The sequence below is a fragment of the Oncorhynchus nerka genome, linkage group LG27, assembly GCF_034236695.1.
Source record: "Oncorhynchus nerka isolate Pitt River linkage group LG27, Oner_Uvic_2.0, whole genome shotgun sequence".
Classification (NCBI taxonomy): Eukaryota; Metazoa; Chordata; class Actinopteri; order Salmoniformes; family Salmonidae; genus Oncorhynchus; species Oncorhynchus nerka.
The window spans coordinates 22,084,566-22,107,747 of record NC_088422.1 but is presented as its reverse complement, the minus strand read 5'-3'; the positions used below and the strand labels follow the sequence as shown (position 1 = coordinate 22,107,747).

Here is a 23,182-nt window from a genome sequence, read left to right as displayed (position 1 = left end):
GGCTATGAAAACTGTAATCTGTAACAAAACAAAGGGTACTATGGTAGATGGCATCCAAAGGTTTAAGAGTAGTAGCAGCTGCACCTTGATAAATAATATCACCATAATCCCCTACATCTTTACCAATGAGTGGGAGCTGCTGCGACTCAACACCTCCATTCGTCATCACTCAAGTATTGGGAGCGATGAATTGTGGCCACATTCAAAGTAGCTGAAAGTGTGCAAGCCTGGATGGCTGTATGGCCCATAGAAATAGAATGCCAGTCCACCCATTGTGCTACCACTGACTCGACTGGACACACCCTTTCTAATCATTCTATTTCTATGGTGTGTCCACCGATGCCGCTAACCTAGTCAAGACAGGTCATTTCCATCTACCTGAAGCTAGTCAGCAGTCATCCCATAGTGGAACATGCCACAGACATGGACGACCCACAGGGCAAGTCCAAGATCATGGATGTAGCTGCAAATTCAATCTCAAAAGCCTCCAACCAACTTCAGGTCCTTGTGGGTGATGTTTTAATCCAAAGTAGCAAGGCCATGTAGTTAATGCTATCAGCCTGAAGCCCTCTACAGACGTGTCCTCTACCAGTGATTGCTTTAGAATCGCATCTGCAGCCAAGCAGAGGGTAAAAGGAAGGGCTACTTCTCATCATTCTGAAGAAATATGCGAGGGGAAAAATAAAAAGCCTGTAAGTATAATGCTTACACCTTGTTGCCCTGTTATACAGTTGATACTGTTTATATCTTTCTTTCTATTCAGGCCCATGTGGCATTCAAGAGAGGATGTAAGGCAGAAGGTTAAGAGCCTCACCTCACCCCATAACACACAGGGATATCAGTAGTGGGAGGCTCTCAATGCTGCCGACACTTGTGATTGAGACTAGGTTGCCTCTGCACCCACCAATTTTACCATCAGTAAACTTTGAGGGGCATTTCATTTGAATGCATTTTGTTTTTCTTTGAAACCCCAATTCATATCAAACCAGTGGATTATTAATGGTCAAAAGTAACCTCGCTTTGCAATAGCTTTGACAACATTTCCAGTGCCCTCTATTTATTTGTGCAACAAACAACCCAAAGATAAAGCCTTATACTCACAAAAGAAAGCCTCTTATCTTTGGTGAACATCCATTACAAGAAAAAATTCATGATACATGTTAAGTTAGACCAAGGAAAACAAAAACAATGAGAATGTTATATTTAAACACTTCATAGCTGAAAGACACCAATGGCCGAATCAAAGCCAACCTGCTTTGGCAATGTTTACGCAATATATTTGTTTACCTAGTATGCTTAGGCCTACATGCTACTGCGTGAATACTGCCCAGTGGGTTTGGTTGAATCGAGCCCCAAGTCTCTACACTATCCTTGAAATTAATTATCTAATAAATTAGCATTAATGGTTATGTAGCACTCCACTTGTTGCCAAACTGAATGCTTTTCTATTTATTGATTACTTATCTGGGGTCAATGGGCCTGTGACTAGAACTGGGGAGAGGATCTCTTTCTCAACAAAACATCATGAATCTCATTGACTCTGGAAGCCCTTATGGACTATCCGACTCAAAATAAAAAAAATCCAAGCCTTTAAGTGACATTCAGTTAATGTTTCCCTCAAAATCTCTTGGTCATCAGACCTGTATTCAAATACTATTCGAAATCTACAATTAGTTAGCTTTTGCCAGTCTGGGATGTCCGGTAGGTGAGGTTTGCACTTTTGTGACATTTGAAATTATTTCAAATAGTATGGGAACCTAGGCCTGTTGCACATACACATGTAGAGGAGGTAGGTGACACAGACACCCCAAACTAAAGCTGTAACAAAGTGTTATGGAATGGCCAACACTTCCTATGGTGATCCAGCATTCATTGCCTGTGTATCTGGGTAAAGTGAGATGTTTTCATCAAACCTTGAATGGGAGATTATAGACTACAGCAAATACAAACAAACAGATCAAATGTTCTTGAAACAGCAGTGATCCCTGCTGTTTTCTGTGCAGAGCATTCTCATGGCTCCACCGCTCTGTGTGTGTGTGTGGGGGGGTCCGCTTGTCTCATTTATCCCTGGTGTTCAAGTCCCCCAAAGAAAGATAGGGTAGTTACAAATCAGTCTCCACGGAAACAACTCTATCACCAGTCCAGTCTCCATGGAAATTATCCAGCGCTGGTACGGTACCAATACTCGGGAGCATCTTCTGTTTGAGAGCTCAAATGACATCAGGTGTATGAGAGTTTGGAGCAGAGATTGCATCTCTGCTGTCTCTGGTTGGAGAGATACATGCTGAGATGCATCCACTCAAAGAGATGCTTGTTGGTAGTGAGTGCCCAACCCTTCCTTTCTGTTAGCGATCTTTGATTGAGTAGATTACTCAGATAAAAATGGGGAACCTACCAAAAATGGCTAAATAAGTGTCCTTTTTGTGTTCAGATCCTTGTCAGGGCAATACAGAAAATTAGTTTATTTTTATTAAAGGGTCTTCATTTTGTTGACTGTGTGAGACAGAGTAAGAGAGGGGTATGTTCATTGAGTGCATCTTACCACTCTTGTACACAGCTTAAGAACAAATTTGAGTTAATTTAAATTGGTTTTACATCTGAATACGATTTGGTTTTACACTATATAGTTTAAAAGGAATTAAATGAGTTTGTAAGAGGAATGTGTATGTGAACCCTGGGAGGGATAGAACCCTGGGAGGGATAGAGACCAGTGTTGCCAACTTGAAGTCGCTATATTTAGAGAGCTCAGACCCCCACAGCGACTTTTTTCAAAGAACCTAGCGTCAAACTACTTTTCAGGCTGCCTTTGGGGAGTTTTGATACCATTTAGCGACTTTTCCCACAAACAAGATTGGGAATAGCTGCCTATGCAACAGAAGTCACAGCATGTGCACACACAGGCAGAGAAGCACAAGGGGAAGGGGTGTGCGGCAGGAAAAGGGGCGAATTTCGGGGACCGCAGCAATGCAAATTGGAGCCGTGAAATTGTGGCGGCAACTGCAAAATGTAATCTAGCGACAAATAAAGCAGCCAATTGCAATTCTCACAAAATGTTTTTTGCAACACTGGTAGTCAGCATACATGCCAAATTCGTGTCATCAAAAGGCATGCAATTCTGTTTAATTGTTTAATAAGGACCCATCAAATAGTTGAAAGAGAAACAAACAACCATTTTGGTTTATACCACTTTGTGATATAATTGACCACAAGTAAAGTTGCATAAACTAACCCACTGATTATGCCTCATGAATGTCAATGAGGGAGATAAATTAGAAAAACAAAAAATGCCATCATAAAACAAATAAATCTGATCCCCATACAGATGTTAAAATTATGCATTTGGGCATGTTTGACAGAGATTGAAACAAATCTCAAGGTAAAGTAAGTGCCAAGGAGACGCCTTCAAGAAGGGATGGAGCCAGCAAGAGTGTGTGTGTGCGCACGTGGGAAGGAATCAGAAAGTAAGGACAGAACAGGACGAGGCTGCAGCGGAGTCCTCGGTAGGAAGGGTGTGGGAAGGAGCAAGATAAACAACGAGAGGAGAAGGAAGGTCATGACTCTTCGTTGCCCGAGTCTTCCTCGTCATTGAAGCCACCCTCTCCTGCCATCTGGCCCACTGCCTCTGCATCATCGTCATCGTCGTCCTCCTCCTCGATGTCATCATCGTAGAGGTCATCGTAGAGCAGGTCCGAGCTGCTGTCGTGGGAAGGCACTTTGGTCTGGATGCAGTACTCTGCCAGCGTAGTAGGCACCTTCACGCCGTCCTGCTCCGCCTCCACTTTAGTGGACACGACCTGCTTCCTGAGAGAGATAGACAGCGAGAGAGAAATAGAGAGGGAGAGAGCACAACAGACAGAAGAGTGAAAGGTTCCAGATATAAAAATGAAGTGAATGATTGCACCGAATTTTCACGTTTAGTTGCATGTGTATAAACGAGCATGATGTTGTTTGTCATTTTGTGTTTGAAAGAAAGTGAATTCTAAGAACCTGATGATCTCGGCATACTCTTTGTCCTTGCCCTTGCTGTCTCTCCACTTGCGGAACATAACAGAGGCATCGACATTGGCCGGGGAGAAGGTATTGGGCTCATTCAACAGAGAGATCACACTCAGTAGGATGGTCCTGAACATACAGACATATACAAATGTCCAGAGAGTTGGGGGTGTGTTCAGTTGATGAAACATTTTGCAACGTTTTAGAACAATATGTCCAGCATCACACCGCACAACTGCCCTCTGAGCCACCATCATTACAATGTTCCTCAACAGGTTGTTCAGAACAGTACCCTGTCTGTTCACTTAAATGTTTGCTAGGTTTACTTCATCCTGAACGCAGCCCAGGTGTTTTACCTGACATTCTGGGTGGGATTCCATCTCTCAGAGGGCAGCTCTCCGCTCCGGGGGTCGTCAACAGGGGGGTGAAGGATGGAGATGCACACGTCCCCATTCTGTAGACAAGCAACATGTTACACTCCACAGCAATAGCAACAACTGGCCATAAATTCATATAATCACACAAAAGCAAGACACACAAACACAGCGGGGGTCAGTGTGCTGCTAACAGCTTAGCTTCCTCCACTGTCCGACTGCCCCATACTGGGCTTGAACCAGTGATCCTCTGTTTCGCAACACACATTACCGCCCTATTTGACAATGTTCCAACGGGCTGAGCCACCCAAAAAGTACCAAGCTAGTTGTGGAATGAGCTTACGATCCATCCTTAACTCTTACACAAACATACAATGTGGTACACCTCACCTCATATATGTTGGGGTGCCACATCTTCGTGAGGAAACGGAATGTAGGTGGACAGTAAGGGTAGTCAACTGGAAACTTAATGTGTGCCTGGAAATGAGAGAAAATCAGTGATGTGTGAGGGCAGGAATACTTTGACATTTCAGAAAGTGTGTTGAAACCCACTGGTGTATTTTGGCCTGGGTGACAGATAACAACTCAGTTGTAACATAACAAACAAAGGAGTATTTTTCGATGGTCATTAAAGTGTACGCCAAGTTTGTCAAACATTACTCTCTAGGCCGGGGTATGCACTCACGCAGCTCAATAACTAAGTACTTCTTAGTCCAAGGACCTTACATGTTATGTTTAAAGGGTGAATTGGCTCTGGAAGCCAAAGCAACCAACTACTCCCATCTAAATGTGAATCGATTCTCAATTGCGGTGCGGTACGGTTCTAGAAACATAAATCACATAAACATAAAATCACACACTTACTTTACATTGTTTTAACACAGTTGCAACCGACAGTATTTTTCAGTGACAACACATTTGTGTCGTCTGTCTTCCGTTTACACCATAAATTGTGGTTTACACAAAGGTGTTCGGTGACACATATAGCTGATTAGAACAGGTAGTCCACTCTGTCTTCCGTAAACAAGCACTGTAACATGGAAATATGGCTGTGTGAGAACCATAACCCTATAAGTTGTGAATCAATTTAACCTTATGTTTTTAGAAAATTACTGAAAAAAATATAAATATAATAATGTACTTGTAAAAAAAACATTGCACTCAAGCACATCCAGTTCTGCCCTCAATTGTTGTCATTAGAAGACACTGAGTCTGAACTGTAGATGGTAAATTATTTATTGGGAAATCAAACTTGAAGCTGATCCAGCATTTATAGAAATGTTTCATGAGCTGAAATAAAAGATCCCAGAAATGTTCAATACGCACAAAAAGCTTATTTCTCTCAAATGTTGTGCACAAATTTGTTTACATCCCTGTAAGTGAGCATTTCTCATTTGCCAAGACAATCCATCCATCTGACAGGTGTGGCATATCAAGAAGCTGATTAAACAGCAAGATCATTACACAGGTGCACCTTGTGCTGGGGACAATAAAAGGCCACTCTAAAAATGTGCAGTTGTCGTCACACATCATAATGCCACAGATGGTCTCAAGTTTTGAGGGAGCATGAAATTGTCATGCTGACTGCAGGAATGTCCACCAGTGTTGTTGCCAGATAATTTAATATTGATTTCTCTACCATGAGCCACCCCCAACTTCGTTTTAGAGAATTTGGCAGAATGTCCAACCGGCCCCACCGCAAACCATGTGTTACCACGCCAGCCCAGGACCTCCATATCTGTCTTCATCACCTGCGGGATCGTCTGAGACCAGTCACCCGGACAGCTGATGACACTGTTGGTTTGCACAACCAAATCATTTCACAAACTGTCAGAAACCGTCACAGGGAATCTCATTTGCATGCTCATCGTCCTCACCAGGGTCTTAACCTGACTGCAGTTCGCGGTCGTAACTGACTTCAGTGGGCAAATGCTCCATTTTGATGGCCACCGGCACGCTGGAGAAGTGTGCTCTTCAGAGAATAATCCCAGTTTCAGATGGTTGACAGCATGTATGGCATTGTGTGGGCGAGGGGTTTCACATTGTGAACACTGGCCCATGGTGGCAGTGGGGTTATGGTATGAGCAGGCATAAGCTATGGGCAACGAACACAATTACATTTTATCAATGGCAATTTCAATGCACAGAGATACTGTGACGAGATCCTGAGGGTCCATTGTCGTGCTATTCATCCGCCGTCATCATCTCATGTTTCAGCCTGACAATCCATGGCCCCATGTTGCAAGGCTGCACACAATTCCTGGAAGCTGAAAATATCCCACTTCTTCCATGGCCTGCAAACTCACCAGACATGTCATCTCCCATTGAGCATGCATGTTCCAGTTCCCACCAATATCCAGCAACTTCGTACAGCCATTGAAGAGGAGTGGGACAACAGATGTGTTGCACTGCATTAGGCAAATGGTGGTCACACCAGATACTGACTGGTTGTCTGATCCACACCCCTAATTTTATTTCAGGTATCTGTGACCAACAGATGCATATCGATATTCCGATTCATGTGAAATCCATAGATTAAGAGGGCCTAATGAATTTATTTCCATTGAATAATTCAATAAAATCTTTAAAATTGTTGCATGTTGCATTTATATTTTTGTTCAGTGTATTTCTCGCCGATATGAAATACAAGGTCCTTATGTTTCCAAAACCGTACTGCAAGCAAGCGTCGCAGCTCTTAGCAAAACTTGCCCCTATAGAAGGAACCTTCCTTCACAGACTCTTATATGTAATGTAATGGTTTGAGTCATGATTAAGGGCTAGCACTCACGGTGGCCAGTCAAACACTGATTGTCTACATATAAATATAACAACAAAAAGTGTGTTGTGTTAGGCTATGCTAAAAGTACTGTTTGGATTCTTGTTGTTTTATGTCTATACTATAAGACTAGAGTTAGCCCGGATCAGGTGAATTGCCCATAGACAAGACAGACTAAATCAGCGATTCTCAACTGGTGGGTCGTGACCCAAATTTGGGTCGCGGGAGGTTTTGAATGGGTCATAGGTGTCTGAGTAAAAATGAACTATTAATATTTTTTTATAAATTATTTGATGTGAAAAAAATACTCGTCTGAATTGAACATAAACCAGGTAGAAGTGTGAATAAATTATAATGAATGTACATTTTTTAAATAATTTAATCTCTGAACATTTTTCTTCAATCACAGTACTTTCAATATAGAGCTATTTGCAGTGCTATTTTGGCTGATTTTGTGGTCTCAAACCAGTGAGTTTATAAACATTCATGTAATTGAAACATTTAATATCAATAAAGCATAAAAAATAGTTTTCCTGATTGTATTTTGGCAATTATTTTTCTCGATGCAAATATTGGGTCGCAACTGAGACAACCTGGTTCAATTTGGGTCCTGAGGCAAAACCAGTTGAGACTAAATTATCCCTCACCTTGAAGTATCCCCCCTCGTAAAGTGTGTTGGGGGGTCCAAATATGGCCACCTCCCAGTTGTACAAGTCTGACTCTTCTACTGGGGTGATGCGGAAACCCTCCACTGGTTCCTCTTGGAGAGACTTCAGTTCAAGCATCAGTGCCTTATGAGAGCTTGGCATCTGCTGCTGCGCCATGGTGACCCAAGAGTAATGAAGTGTCAAAACCGGACGACCCCGTTTGCTCTCGCTCTTTGGCAGTTTTCTCAATAGCCAGTCAAATAAAACAGGACCAATTCAAATTGCTCGTCCCAACAAGCAACAGCTGGTAGTCATATAAATGTATGCAAGCATTAACCTCCACGTCTTGATGGTAGGTGGCTAGCACTAGCTATCCACCTAACGGCGCAGCCTGCTCTAAACAAGTCGGGAGCATTAACTAGCGACAAAACTTCTGCTGGCAGTGTTGACAGTTCATTGGATAATGAAGAAGCTACTATTGGTAGAGACTAAAATATTTATATACAGTTTTATGACACGCCAAATGTTTTATCGCTGCATATTCCTCGATCTGTGCATCTGTTATTGTTTTATTCTGGGGGTGGTCAGGTTTACAAATGACCTTCTGTCCCCACGTTCAAAATATAGCTAGCGTCTTTGATATCCAACCATTTATAACTTGTTTCATAATGTTATGAAAAGTACAATTAGATGACAAACGGTGTTTCTGTTTTTCCTGTGTCATTCGTTCGTTCTAAGTCGATCTGTCAAGACTCGGCAGATCCTGCGGGTTGTTTTGACATTTGTTTGTTTGAGAGCTCGCTAGCTGCTCCACGAGTCTCAAACTCTACCAACGTTCATGATTCGTTTTTTTTGTTGTGTAATCATATGACCAGCAATATCTCTTTAAAATAACTACAGCGTTATAAATTAATCCACATTTGTGTAGGAACTTCCTTCTCTTAAATTCCAACCTTTGCTTCCTGGAGATTTCACTGCGCTTGCTGCCTCGCGCACTTACGTCGTAGCGTAGGCAACACCTTGCACTTACGTTTTACGTGAAAAACTACGTAAAAAAATATAGCTAGGGTATTTGGTATCCAACCATTTTAACTTGTTTCATAATGTTATAATGAAAAGTAGAATTAGATGATAAACGGTGTTTATACTGTTTTTCCTGTGTCATTCGTCCGTTCTCTGTAGATCTGTCTAGACTCTTTGCAGGTCCAACGAGTTGTTCTCAGCCTCTTGTTTGTGTTCGGGAGGATCGCTTTTCTCCGAATCCCACGACCCTTACAAAACAAAATCGCAGAGTGCAGTATAATTAAGCAATAATGCCCGAGGGGGTGTGGTATGGACGATATACCACGGCTAAATGATGTTCTTAAGCACGACGCAACGCAGGGTGGTAGTAGACCGCCTTCAACGCAGGGTGGTAGTAGACCGCCCTTAGTCTGGTATATTGTCCATATATCACAAGCCTTATTCTATTATAATGCTATCACCACCCAGAAGGCGAGGTCAGTACAGGTGCATCAAAGCTCAGACCAAGAGACTGAAAAACAGCTTCTATCTCAAGGCCATCAGACTGTTAAACAGCCATCACTAGCACAGAGAGGCCACTGCCTACATACAGACTTGAAATCATTGGCCACTTTAATAAATGGAACACTAGTCACTTTAATAATGGCACTTTAATAATATTTACATATCTTGCATCACTCATCTCATGTATATTCTGTATTCTATACTATTTATTGCATCTTAGCCTATGCGCTCTGACATTGCTCATCCATATATTTATATATTCTTATTCCATCACTTTACTTAGATTTGTGTGTATTAGGTATTTGTTGTGGAATTGTTAGATATTACTTGTTAGATATTGCTGCACTGTTGGAACTAGAAGCACAAACATTTCGCTACACTCGCAATAACATCTGCTAACCATGTGTATGTGACCAATGCATTTGATTTGAACTGATTACCAATGTAATTAGAGCAGTAAAAATAAATGTTTTGTCATACCCATGGTATACATAAGGTCTGATATACCACGGCTTTCAGCAAATCAGCATTCAGGGCTCGAACCACCAAATGTATAACTTTAGTTAGAGTGCATTATAACTGCAGTATGCTGCAAATACTGCGTCCAAAATAAAATGTTTTTACTGCAGTAATTTTGAAGTGTAACTGCATTTACAGTGCAGTATAACTGCAGTTCAACTACAGTACACTGCAGTTATTCTGCAATTACTGCGTCCAAAATACAGCAGTCGACTGCAGTTACTGCACTTTTACTACAGTTTCAAAAGTGCAATCTTTTTTTGTAAGGGGTGCTGCTAGTGCTCGCTCCGAGTCTCAAACTCTACCAATGTTTATGATTAGTTTTAAAGTTCTCCTATGACCAGCAAAATGTCTTTAAAATAATTATACTGTTATAAATTAATCCATATTTGTGTAGGAGCTTCATTTTCTCTCTTTCGTTCCTCACTTTGCTTTGCTTCAGGCAACACCTTGTACTTACAAGTTGAAAAAAATCTTTTTTTTTTAAACACTCAATTCGACCATGGCCATTTCAAGCTTATCTTTCTAGAAAATAAAAAGTTATTTCAGAATATTTAGGCATGTTAGCTGGCTAACTCAGTGATCCTGCTGTGTGGTATATCCCTCTGAAAGACTGAGGATTATCCCACTGCTGCCAACCAATATAGTGATAGAAGGGTGGGGCTTGACTGTATCATTGGATCCAGTAGTACATTTGTTTTTTCAAGAAAATCATACATGGGCTGTTCAAAATATATAGCATCACAAAGCCACCTTACATTAAATCTGTGCAGCGTTTAATGTAAACTCGTGGTTTCAGGCGGCTTTGCAGGGCTACAATACATAGGCCAGTTCTAAAACATAAGTAGATTGTGGGATGACTAGGTGCATACACACACCTTGTGTTGTGACCAATAACACAGTGACCCGATAAGCTCAATCCAAACCAATGGATGTCTTTTGATTCATATTTGTATACCTAGTGGTTACAGCAAAGTCAGTTTAGTAGGCTAGTGTTATTAATCACAGGGAGGCTAAACTTTTCCCCCTCTATCTAGACCATGTGTCAAACTAATTTCACAGAGGGAGGAGTGTCTGTGGGTTATCAAATCAAAGTTTATTTGTCACACGCTGAATACAACAGGTGGACCTTACAGTGAAATGCTTACTTTACAGGCTCTAACCAATAGTGCAAAAAAGGTATTAGGTTGTCACGCCCTGACATATCTCTGTTTTCTTTATATTTTGGTTAGGTCAGGGTGTGACTAGGGTGGGTACGCTAGTTTTTGTATTGTCTAGGGGTTTTGTAGGTCTAGGTGATTTGTTTGTCGATGGTGACCTGATATGGTTCCCAATCAGAGGCAGCTGTTTAGCGTTTTCTCTGATTGGGGATCATATTTAGGTAGCCATTTCCCTTGGGTGTTTGTGGGATCTTGTCTATGTGTAGTTGCTTGTCAGCACTTGTTCGTATAGCGGCATGCTTTGGTCATCCTTTAAATAAGAATGTACGTATACCACGCTGCGCCTTGGTCCGATCCTTATAACGAACATGACATACTTGAACAATAGGTAAGTAAAGAAATAAAAACAGTAAAATGACAGTGAAAACAGTAGTGAGGCTACATACAGACATCAGTTAGTCAGGCTGATTGAGGTAGTATGTAGATGTGGTTAAAGTGACTATGCATATATGATGAACAGAGTAGTGTAAAGAGGTGTTGGCGGGTGGTGGGACACAATGCAGATAGCCCGGTTAGCCAATGTGCGGGAGCACTGGTTGGTCAGGCCAATTGAGGTAGTATGTACATATGTATAGTTAAAGTGACTGTGCATATGATAAACAGAGTAGCGCACAATGCAAATAGTCTGGGTAGCCATTTGATTACCTGTTCAAGAGTCTTGTGGCTTGGGGGTAAAAACTGTTGAGAAGCCTTTCTGTCCTAGACTTGGCACTCTGGTATCACTTGCCATGCCGTAGTAGAGAGAACAGGCTATGGCTGGGGTCTTTGACAATTTTTAGGGCCTTCCTCTGACACCGGCTGGTGTAGAGGTCCTGGATGGCAGGCAGCTTAGCCCCAGTGATGTACTGGGCCGTAAACACTACCTTCTGGAGTGCCTTGCGGTCGGAGGCCGAGCAATTGCCGTACCAGGCAGTGATGCAACCACATGCTCTCAATGTTGTGTGTAAATTACTCCACTCTTGTAATTGATTGAGGAATTAAGATCACTAATTAGTAAGGAACACCTGTTTGTATAGGTCTTAATTGAAAGGGAAAAACTTAAAACTTGCAGACATTCGTCCCTCCGTGGAATGAGTTTGACACCCCTGATCTAGACTCTCTAGATATAGAGGATCACTTCCAACACAGGCTGGAGAAACCGTGGGGATTCTCCCACTGCTGCCACCAATGCACTAGCGATTGAAGGGAAATAGTTGTGGAGCTTGAACCTGGGATTCTGCAGTTAAAGGGCAAACACACACTGAACATTCCAACATAAAATCATTGAAATCAGTATATTGTTACATATCAAAATTATTTAACTACTTGAATGTAATGTAAAATGCCCTTTTTTTATGTCAAAATGATTGCCCGTGGATTTCACTTGCAAATTCAAGCCCATTTTTTCCCCCCTCCTGACGTTCAAGCCCTGGTAGCTCGCTTAGTCCTCTGCGTTGTGGCTGCAGCGTCCCTGGTTCGACGCCGGGGTCATGGCATTAAGATACAATGTCACAGCAAAAGAGTACTTTTTTTAACCTCGTGTCTTTGAAAACAACTTTGGCTTCCCAACAAACAAACCTGAGGTAACTGACATCTATAGCCTTTGGCACACCAGCTAACAAGCTACATATGGTAGTATTCATAATTATTGCACGAAGAACACCAGATAAAACGAAAGCTCAGCCACCAACCATGTGAGTGCGGTGCTGTGTGTACATGGAATGGTTCCGTATGGGGCTGTAACTGATCTGGATGCTGAATGTATTCTGTACATTCAGTATAGACCCCTTTCCAGTACCGAACACACTGACATAAAGCACAAATGCGCGTGACTCTTGGCTGCAGTAAGAAAGCCATTGCCATCTGCGCCCATTCAACAGCCTAGATTTAACTTTGTATTACTTCTAAACAAAATCTTTTTGGGGGGGGTTCTCATACCGTTACAATGTTTTGATTCTTGCTTGAACTGTCGCTAAGATTGTAATTGGTTGTGATCTTTGAAAAATAACTATTTTGGATGCAGCATTTGTTAGCTAGAATGCTCCTTGACATTGGCTAGCTTTTGCTACAGCCTAAGACATTTTGAAGTTGAACTGTTTTTAAACTATAAGGCAGTTGATTTGTGATGAGACAAACATTATATTAAGCAGGACATTTACACAAGCCTTAAAAGTAGTATGACATGCATTCACAAGTAATATGTAAAGAGGCTTTTTTTTGCTGGCGTTCTATTACTCGACTGTGTTCTGCCACCAACTTGTGCGCATCGCCCTCGTGCGACAATGTTTGCAAACACAGAAAGGTGTCTAAAGCATCGGGCTCAGAGTTACATCTAGCATCCAGCTCAGACTTAGTTCTACCGTAACTGCTCAAATACCTGCCATGATGTCGTCCTGTGCTTCAGACAGGGCTGGAGCTGTCGGGGTAGACTCACGTATTCAGGTCTGGACTGCTGGGTGGCCAAGGTACAACGCTGGTCTGCAGGTTCTGCCCCGGGTCGTCCTTCAGGCATTTGGCCTTCATGTACTCTTCGGTGAACTGCTCCTTAAGGATCATCTTCTTATTCTGCAGCTAGGAATTCTCTCTGGCTGAGATCTTAACCGGGGGACAGCAGGTCTGTCAGCTGCGACGGGGTTAACCTGTAGGGTTTAGGTTAGGTAACATGTAAGGAGATATTACAAAAATATATTTGGTATCAATTTGGTGTAAATGCAATGCTATCCAGACAAATAAACATATTTGTAGAAATACAGTAGGTGTTTGCCTGTTGGTAAACCAGCAGTCCCTATCAGAGGTGTAATGGGAGGGGTGTGAGCTGAGAAGGGTCTGTTGGAGTAGCTATAAAAGCTATTTACTTTTCAAGCTGATTAGTCAACTGCGCTTTCCTATCGTCCCCGTCATGTCAGGCCTAAAAAATATTATGTGAATATATATGTGTGAAAAAAACCAGGAAGGACAAATGCATTTTGAGTGGATTATGCAGCATGAAGCGTTAGCACACAGGTCAGAAGACTTCATGTAGAATAGATTAAGCAGGGGAAGGGCAGGGGAAGGGGGAACTCATGTTTCTGGGATATGTAGTGGAAAGGGGCAGGTGAGAGCAGGAGGTGATGATAAGAGTATAAAGTAACAGGGAGTAGCTATGCCGATCCAAGAGTTTGTGGGACCAGGATACAGCACACAGTAGGGTATAGGAACGTGGCAGTCATGACTGGTAGGACTAAACCAGACCGAAAGGGGTGTTTAGAGATGGGATAAAACCTTAGGTCAGAGATATAGCAACTACTTGCGCGACTCGATGTTCCTCTGCCAGAGTTTCCACGTATCTCTCCTGCCAGGTAAGGAACAACGTCCTCTTGTCTGTGAGGGTCTCTGTCGGAGAAAGCCTCCAGCTACTGAAGCCCTGATTCCAATTCATCTGATTGAATTAGTAGAAAAGGCTCCTTACATATTATGAGCAAAACGCATGGAATCTAACCTGGAATGCTGTTCAGCAGCACCTTTAACTACTCCTTTGCCTCGGTTTCCTCATTCAGGACCTTCTGCTACAGTTGTTTTGTTGGTACTATAACATATGACGGTGAACATACATTTCCTAAATTGCTTAAAATACATCAGTGTTTTTTTGTTGCTAAATGATGTCAGCACAATCCTGAACAATGGGTCGTTTCAATACTTAACTGATTTCCAGTTATACATTTATACCTTGCTTCTCCCTGACCTTGGCTGCGTAGTAGGAGGGCATCGGTGAGGGTGTCAAACACGATGAGAAGGTGTCATCTCTTTTTTGATCTTCCCAAATTTTCGAAGGTAGGACCACAACCCCTCCATTTGTTCTCCATCAGCAAGCTCACAGTCACATACCTGGTACAATCAGAAACCAGAATAAGCATTACAATGGGTGATGATTAAGGGACTAGGACAAATTACAACTAGCTGTTTCTTAATACTGTTAGGGCAACTGTCTGCAACTACAAAGAATTGGTGTTTAACAGAATAAATGATAAAGAAAAAAATGTATTCATTACCTGACTGTCAGCATCATGAGCGTAGGCCTGAAAGGCTGGCACTGCAAATGTGTAATCCATCAGATCGGGACTTAAAAAAAAATATATATATATATATAAAATTGAGTGAAGGAGCGGTTATTTTGTGTAAAATATGACTTATGGTTACAAAGTCTGTATAGAGCAATCCGTTTCAAGCCATTCATAATGGTATCAAGCGATTCATAACTCTTACTACAGCATAGTGGTTAAATATTAAATGCATTATAATAGCTAACATAGATTGATTTGATCAATTTTACCTGTAAATGAGGCTTCAGCTGGCATGCAATGTCATAGTGAAGAAACGTTGTGATGTCTGGTCCCTGTATTGCTTTCAGGTCCCCCAGCAGAAACACAGCAGTTGCAAACAGGAAATGACTGTTTAACATCAGTCATCGTAGCCAATGTTAGATATAACTAAAATACACCAGCTACACATCTGAAGTATCCACCCACCCACCCACATGCATCAATCAACATACTTCTCTTCTCTCTTCAGGTTCAGGAACTTCAGCGGATGCTCATGCTGGCACGCCATCCTAAACACACCAGTTATGTCCAGTTTCTGGGTTTTGGATCACAGCACTTCCTCGCCCACTCCTGTAAAATGCAGTGAATAAGCATGAGTGGAAAAAGTCACATTTACCAAGCAGTTCATGTTTCATTTTGTCTGTTCAATTTAAAAAATATTTGTATGGACAGAATATTCCAATGCTAGAGTCTCATCACCAAGGATAAATGGCTCCTGATTTCAATCAAACCTTTTAACTTTTTCCACATTAGCCCAGCTGTTGGTTATACACACAAACACAAGTCACACAGAAGAGTGCTAGTGAAACTAAACTGATTGTGAGATTCATCCCATTCTTCAAAATCCACTGTACCTCAGTTGGTGTGTCTGATGCACCTCCTACAAAGCAGTCAATTTTGTCTTGTTCACAAAAGAACTACCCAGCATGTTTGGGACCCTCGATGATTGTCCCAGACTATTTTTCTGGGAAGCCCAAATAGGGCATCAGCTGCAATAATTTGATGACCGTTTTCCTTTAAAACAATAATGCAAATAATGACTTTTATACAAAACTATTAGGGATACAGGGAATGGACATTTGCAAGGGTATTACTTAAACCCTTTTGATCTTTGGGAAACATAAGAAATTTACACTAGTTTCTTTGTGAATGTATTTGCAATCGGTAGTATACACTAAGCAGATGATTGGTCCACCTAGCTTTGCCAGAGCCCTGTTATCCAGCGTGTTGTGGATCCAGACAGGCCTTCATGGCAACCGTAGCGTCCACCCACAAGACTTTGCCCTGTGGCAATCCTGTACTTGACCTGTTTCCGCCTCCCATGACTTTGACGAAGGATTGGGTTTTTTGAGAGGCTTGCAATGGTATTGCCGCAAAACATTACTACTGTTTGGCAAGGCAATGATAGTCATATATATGAGGTTGGATATATTTCCTCTTATAAATTATGAACAACCCTGAATGTAAATAAGAATCCTAGCTTACTGAGACATTATAGTTGTTCCTTAATTGTTATCATTGACATGCCTGTGGACAGAGGACACTTTGTTCCGTCCGAGGTCAGTGGCACCAACTTCCTGACAGTCTCTCGGGGGGTGGTAAGGTAGAGTCTGTGGCAGATCAGGGTGACAGGTTCCAGCTCACAGCTGCAGTCAGATGTCATGAGGACATTCTGTTTCTTAAATTGCATTACTAAACATTACTTCCGATGTTTGTGAGATTCATTCCTCTTAAGAACTTTCGAAATGACTCCATTTTTATCATAACAACCGAGTGAACAGGGTTATGGTAAGCTAGAAACAATTAAATCAAAGTTATTTTTGGAGGAATACAGTATAGTGCGCACAATACAATGAAATAAGATGACTACAGTATATTAAGTACAGTAGTTGCCATAAGCAAAGCGTCAGTTCAGTTTTCATCAACAGTCTTATGGCTTGGAGGAAGAAACTGTCTCTGCTACAATTGATTCTCTGATACAATTTGCAAGATGCTAAAAGAGCCAGATGTCATAGTTTTCAATTTGGATGTAAGGCCTACCTCTAACGTCAACAACTGTCAAGACTGTTGTACTGGCTTTGACAGTCAGGGTCACCTTGTCTCTTCCACTCCCATTGTAGGCCCACTGGGACACATGGGACGAACTGCCCTGACTAAGACAGACATACACAAACTTGTTGTAGAACAGATTTGAAACTACACCATCGGGGGGATATTTCATTGCACAAGTTGTTAAACTCCAAATCAACTCTGTGATTGGCATGACAGATTTTGCCACATTTACCTTATCGCTGCAGGGAATTATAACTTTTAAAGAAACTGAACTGTATGTATTAATCCATGCTTTTGTTACTTCTAGGTTAGACTACTGCAATGCTCTACTTTCCAGCTACCTGGATAAAGCACTAAATAAATTTCAGTTAGTGCTAAATACGGCTGCTAGAATCCTGACTAGAACCAAAAGATTTGATCATATTACTCCAGTGCTAGCCTCCCTACACTGGCTTCCTGTCAAGGCAAGGGCTGATGTCAAGGTTTTACTGCAGACCTACAAAGCATTACATGGGCTTGCTCCTACCCATCTTTCCGATTTGGTCCTGCCATACATACCTACACGTATGTTAGTCAAAAGATGCAGGCCTCCTAATTGTCCCTAAAATTTCCAAGCAAACAGCTGGAGGCAGGGCTTTCTCCTATAGAGCTCCATTTTTATGGAACGGTCTGCCTACCCATGTCAGAGACGCAAACTCGGTCTCAACCTTTAAGTCTTTACTGAAGACTCATCTCTTCAGTGGGTCATATGATTGAGTGTAGTCTGGCCCAGGAGTGGGAAGGTGAACGGAAAGGCTCTGGAGCAACGAACCACCCTTGATGTCTCTGCCTGGCCGGTTTCCCTCTCTGCCTCTAACCCTATTACAGGGGCCGAGTTACTGGCTTACTGGTGCTCTTCCATCCCGTCCCTAGGAGGGGTGCGTCACTTGAGTGGGTTGGGTCATTGATGTGATCTTCCTGTCTGGGTTGGCGCCCCCCCTTGGGTTGTGCCGTGGCGGAGATCTTTGTGGGCTATACTCTGCCTTGTCTCAGGATGGTAAGTTGGTGGTTGAAGATATCCCTCTAGTGGTGTGAGGGCTGTGCTTTGGCAAAGTGGGTGAGGTTATATCCTGCCTGTTTGGCCCTGTCCGGGGGTATCATCGGATGGGGCCACAGTGTCTCCTGTCTCAGCCTCTAGTATTTATGCTGCAGTAGTTTGTGTCGGGGGGCTAGGGTCAGTCTGTTATATCTGGTGTCCTGTGTGAATTTAAGTATGCTCTCTAATTCTCTCTTTCTTTCTCGGAGGACCTGAGCCCTAGGACCATGCCTCATGACTACCTGGCATGACTCCTTGCTGTCCACCTGGCCGTGCAGCTGCTCCAGTTTCAACTGTTCTGCCTGCGGCTATGGAACCCTGACCTGTTCACCGGACATGCTACCTGTCCCAGACCTGCTGTTTTCAACTCTCTAGAGACAGCAGGAGCGGTAGAGATACTCTTAATGATCGGCTATGAAAAGCCAACTGACATTTACTCCTGAGGTGCTGACTTGTTGCACCCTCGACAACTACTGCGATTATATTATTTGACCATGCTGGTCATTTATGAACATTTGAGTATCTTGGCCATGTTCTGTTATAATCTCTACCCGGCACAGCCAGAAGAGGACTGGTCACCCCTCATAGCCTGGTTCCTCTCTAGGTTTCTTCCTAGATTTTGGCCTTTCTAGGGAGTTTTTCCTAGCCACCGTGCATCTACACCTGCATCGCCTGCTGTTTGGGGTTTTAGGCTGGGTTTCTGTACAGCACTTTGAGATATCAGCTGATGTAAGAAGGGCTTTATAAATAAATCTGATTTGATATGTACGTGATCAACATTTTGGACTGGGAAGCAATATTTTTAAGCCAGAAGTTGACCGGTTTGTTGACGTAACATAAAATGCATGTGTACAGTGTTGGGAGTGCTGTGTTTTCTCACAGCACAGGTGGCACAGGAATATTTATCTGAGCCACAATCCCCACAGTGCCATAGCTCCGCCTCCTCCAAAACTCTATACACACACACTGCAGATGGCGTTGGGTGGAGGACATTCCAGCTCCACTGCAGGCATGTTTTTTTCCCCACCTTAATTTAATTTAACCAGGTAAGCTAGTTGAGAATAAGTTCTCATTTACAACTGTGACCTGGCCAAGATAAAGCAAAGCAGTGCGACACAGTTACACATGGAATAAACAAACATGCAGTCAATAGTGTATATATACAGTGTGTGCAAGTGATGTAGGATAAGGGAGTTAAGGCAATAAATAGGCTGTAGTGGAGAAATAATTACAATTTGGCAATTAAGCACTGGAGTGATAAATGTGCAGAAGATGAGTGTGCAAGTTGGAGTACTGGGATGCAAAATAAGTTAAATAACGGTATGGGGGATGAGGTAGTTGGATGGGCTATTTACAGGTGCAGTGATCTGAGCTTCTCTGACAGCTGGTGCTTAAAGTTAGTGAGGGAGATATGAGTTTCCAGCTTCAGTGATTTAAAAAATTGTGTGTGTTTGTGATTCGTTCCAGTCATTGGCAGCAGAGAACTGGCAAGAAAGGCGGCCAAAGGAGGAATTGGCTTTGGGGTTGACCAATGAAATATACCTGCTGGAGCGCGTGCTACGGGTGGGTGCTGCTATGGTTACCAGTGAGCTATACCTAGCAAAGACTTATAGATGACCTGGAGCCAGTGGGTTTGGCAACGAATAAGAAGTGAGGTCCAGCCAACGGGAGCATACAGGTCGCAGTGGTGGGTAGTATATGGGGCTTTGGTGACCAAACGGATGGCACTGTGATAGACTGGATCCAATTTTCTGAATAGAGTGTTGGAGGCTATTTTGTAAATGACATCGCTGAGGTCAAGGATTGGTAGGATAGTCAGTTTTATGAGGGTATGTTTGGCAGCATGAGTGAAGGATGCTTTGTTGCGAAATAAGCCGATTCTAGATTTAATTTTGGATTGGAGATTCTTAATGTGAGTCTGGAAGGAGAGTTTACAGTCTAACCAGACACCTAGGTATTTGTAGTTGTCCACATATTCTAAGTCAACTGTCCAGAGTGGTGATGCGGGTAGGTGTGGGCAGCGATCGGTTGAAGAGCATGCATTTATTTTTACTTGCATTTAAGAGCAGTTGGAGGCCACGGAAGGAAAGTTGTATGGCATTGAAGCTCGTTTGGAGGTTAGTTAACCAAAGAAGGGCTAGAAGTATACAAAATGGTGTCATCTGCGTAGAGGTGGATCATAGAATCACCAGCAGCAAGAGCGACATCATTGATGTATACAGAGAAAAGAGTCGGCCCGAGAATTGAGCCCTGTGGCACCCCCATAGAGACCGCCAGAGGTCCGGATAGCAGACCCTCCAATTTGACACACTGAACTCTATCAGAGAAGTAGTTGGTGAACCAGGCGAGGCAGTCATTTGAGAAACCATAGTTGTTGAGTCTGCCGATAAGAATGTGGTGATTGACAGTCGAAATCCTTGGCCAGGTTGATGAATACAACTGCACAGTATTGTCTCTTATCGATGGCGGTTATGATAACGTTCAGGACCTTGAGCGTGGCTGAGGTGCAGCCATGACCAGCTCGGAAACCAGATTGCATAGCGGAGAAGGTATGGTGGGATTTGAAATGGTCGATGATCTGTTTGTTAACTTGGCTTTCGAAGACCTTTAGAAAGGCAGGGTTTGATAAATATAGGTCTGTAGCAGTTTGAGTCTAGAGTGTCTCTCCCTTTGAAGAGGGGGATGACCGCGGCAGGTTTCTAATCTTTGGGGATCTCAGACGATAAGAGAGGTTGAACAGGCTAGTAATAGGGGTTGCAACAATTTTGGCAGATCATTTTAAAAAGAGAGGGTCCAGATTGTCTAGCCGATTTGTAGTGTGGAGTAGCTCCCTCAACCCCTTCCAGGCCCCAACATCCTCTGCCTTTCTTTTTTTATGCTGGTGGAGGAGGTGCATCACTGCAGCTGGGCACAATTTCTGCTGCAGAGGGAACCGGTTCTGTTCTCCAAGTACTCCCTAGACCTAGAGACGAGTGACAATTGTTACTGAGTGAATTATCCTGGTTAAATTAAGTTGAACAGAGCAACTTTCTCACCGATCCAAGTTGATGGCAGGGGTGTGCTGTCACGCCTCGAGTCAGGTCTCTATAAACCAGCATTCCTTTTTTCTTCATGCCTCGAGTCAGGTCTCTGTAAACCAGCATGGCTTTTTTCTTCATGCCTCGAGTCAGGTCTCTGTAAACCAGCATTCCTTTTTTCTTCATGCCTCGAGTCAGGTCTCTGTAAACCAGCATGGCTTTTTTCTTCATGCCTCGAGTCAGGTCTCTGTAAACCAGCATGGCTTTTTTCTTCATGCCTCGAGTCAGGTCTCTGTAAACCAGCATTCCTTTTTTCTTCATGCCTCGAGTCAGGTCTCTGTAAACCAGCATTCCTTTTTTCTTCATGCCTCGAGTCAGGTTTCTGTAAACCAGCATGGCTTTTTTGCTTCGAAAAGAAAAACAAGACAATAACAACTAAGTTTGATTTATCCTAAAAAAAATATATATTTTTTATTTTACCAGGCAAGTCAGTTAAGAACAAATTCTTATTTTCAATGACTGCCTAGGAACCGTGGCTTAACTGCCTTATTCAGGGGCAGAACGATAGATTTGTACCTTGTCAGCTGGGGGGTTTGAACTTGCAACCTTCTGGTTACTAGTCCAACGCTCTAACCACTAGGCTAAATGAAGATATAATATTAATTACATACATCAATACATAATTACATTTAAATTATATGATACATAGGACATAATTATCTACTGTATCATAATGCATGACTAGTGGAGTTACTTTGCTTACATTCAATTATTTTCTTATAGGGAATCTATAGACTGTTATGGGTAGGAAGTTGTGCTTCGAATGGACATTAAGTAGTCTGAAATGCCTCCTGAGACAGGTGATGACACATGCTTCAACAAGCACGAGACAGGAATATTTTGGGCATCTTGGCTAATGGATGATTATTGCTGGAATTGTTATCATGTACCATCTGATACTTGCCAAGTCCAGTGGTTCTCAACCTTTTTTGATCATTGAAGGCCCAATCACATCGTGCTCTGCCCATAGTGCCCAAAAAGTACCCCCTCATATACATTTGAAACGTAGGCATATCCTATGACATTAGTCTTTCTAAGTACCCACTTTGGATATGTAAGCATTGGCTTGAGAGAGTTTAAATCCATGTGAGAAAGTGTACTAGTGCACATTTAGGGAGATTAAAGACAGAGACAGGAGATGCAGCCTAGCACCGAAACAGGAAATGACACCATGCCATGGTTCCAGGGAAATTTAAGCCGAATGAACTGCTAATGCAAAATTGTAAATCCTTTTAAATGTTTTATATATTCAGATCGAATTGCACTCAAGAACTGTTCTTCGCTACTATGGGTCATATTTAGCGGGCTATCCCGGGTTAAAAACACCTTTTAAAATCCATTACATTGGCTTTGTAAATCAGTTTAAAAAATAATGCGATTATGTACCTTTGACGAAGGGAAAGGATGTCAGAAGATTTTCTAGTTTTAGTTACAGTACAATAAAAATGTTTACCGCCACCAACGTAAGCGTAATACTTACATTTCAGTCAGTCAAGAACAAATTATTATTTATAATGAGGTGCCGCCCTATGGGACTCCCAATCACGGTCGGTTGTGATACAGCCTGTAATCGAACCAGGGTGTCTGCTGTGACGTCTCAAGCACTGAGATACAGTGCCTTAGACAGCTGTGCCACTCAGGAGCAAAATTACGATATGAAACTGACTGATTTGAACCTTCTGACAAACTAGTGGGTCAGGCGGCACCCCACTCACTGTCTGATTCATATCGCGTGATTTCTGATGATTGTTCTCGATTATATCGACTGATTCTGTATGGGGTTATTTCTATCTGACTGCGCGTTCCCGGGGGAGAGGGAGCAAGCACGTACACAAGAGCAGAGTGCGTAAAACCATCTGTTCTG

General features: G+C 42.5%; 1 protein-coding gene and 1 long non-coding RNA gene across 4 annotated transcripts; one reads left to right on the top strand and one right to left on the bottom strand.

Annotated features, from left to right (window-relative positions):
- Nucleotides 1-1,026: 1,026 nt before the first annotated feature.
- Nucleotides 1,027-23,019, bottom strand: LOC115111360 (ubiquitin-conjugating enzyme E2 R2-like). Of its 3 annotated transcripts, XM_029637337.2 has the most exons (9): nucleotides 22,799-23,019; nucleotides 15,567-15,684; nucleotides 15,345-15,462; nucleotides 15,064-15,133; nucleotides 13,470-14,899; nucleotides 4,758-4,844; nucleotides 4,350-4,447; nucleotides 3,988-4,122; nucleotides 1,027-3,801 (listed from the first exon to the last, which is right to left on the bottom strand). In XM_029637337.2, the coding sequence occupies exons 5-9, from the start codon at nucleotides 13,545-13,547 to the stop codon at nucleotides 3,552-3,554; spliced, it is 648 nt and encodes a 215-aa protein (XP_029493197.1). In that variant the 5' UTR covers nucleotides 13,548-14,899; nucleotides 15,064-15,133; nucleotides 15,345-15,462; nucleotides 15,567-15,684; nucleotides 22,799-23,019; the 3' UTR covers nucleotides 1,027-3,551. The 3 variants fall into 3 exon arrangements, with proteins under 3 accessions (XP_029493197.1, XP_029493195.1, XP_029493193.1); XM_029637335.2 differs by lacking the exons at nucleotides 15,064-15,133; nucleotides 15,345-15,462; nucleotides 15,567-15,684; nucleotides 22,799-23,019 and having other exon boundaries at nucleotides 13,413-13,547; XM_029637333.2 differs by lacking the exons at nucleotides 13,470-14,899; nucleotides 15,064-15,133; nucleotides 15,345-15,462; nucleotides 15,567-15,684; nucleotides 22,799-23,019 and adding an exon at nucleotides 7,791-8,737.
- Nucleotides 12,431-19,020, top strand: LOC135565281 (uncharacterized). The gene is made up of 2 exons (XR_010461472.1): nucleotides 12,431-12,618; nucleotides 13,440-19,020. It is a non-coding gene; the product is annotated as an uncharacterized LOC135565281 (long non-coding RNA).
- Nucleotides 23,020-23,182: the final 163 nt, after the last annotated feature.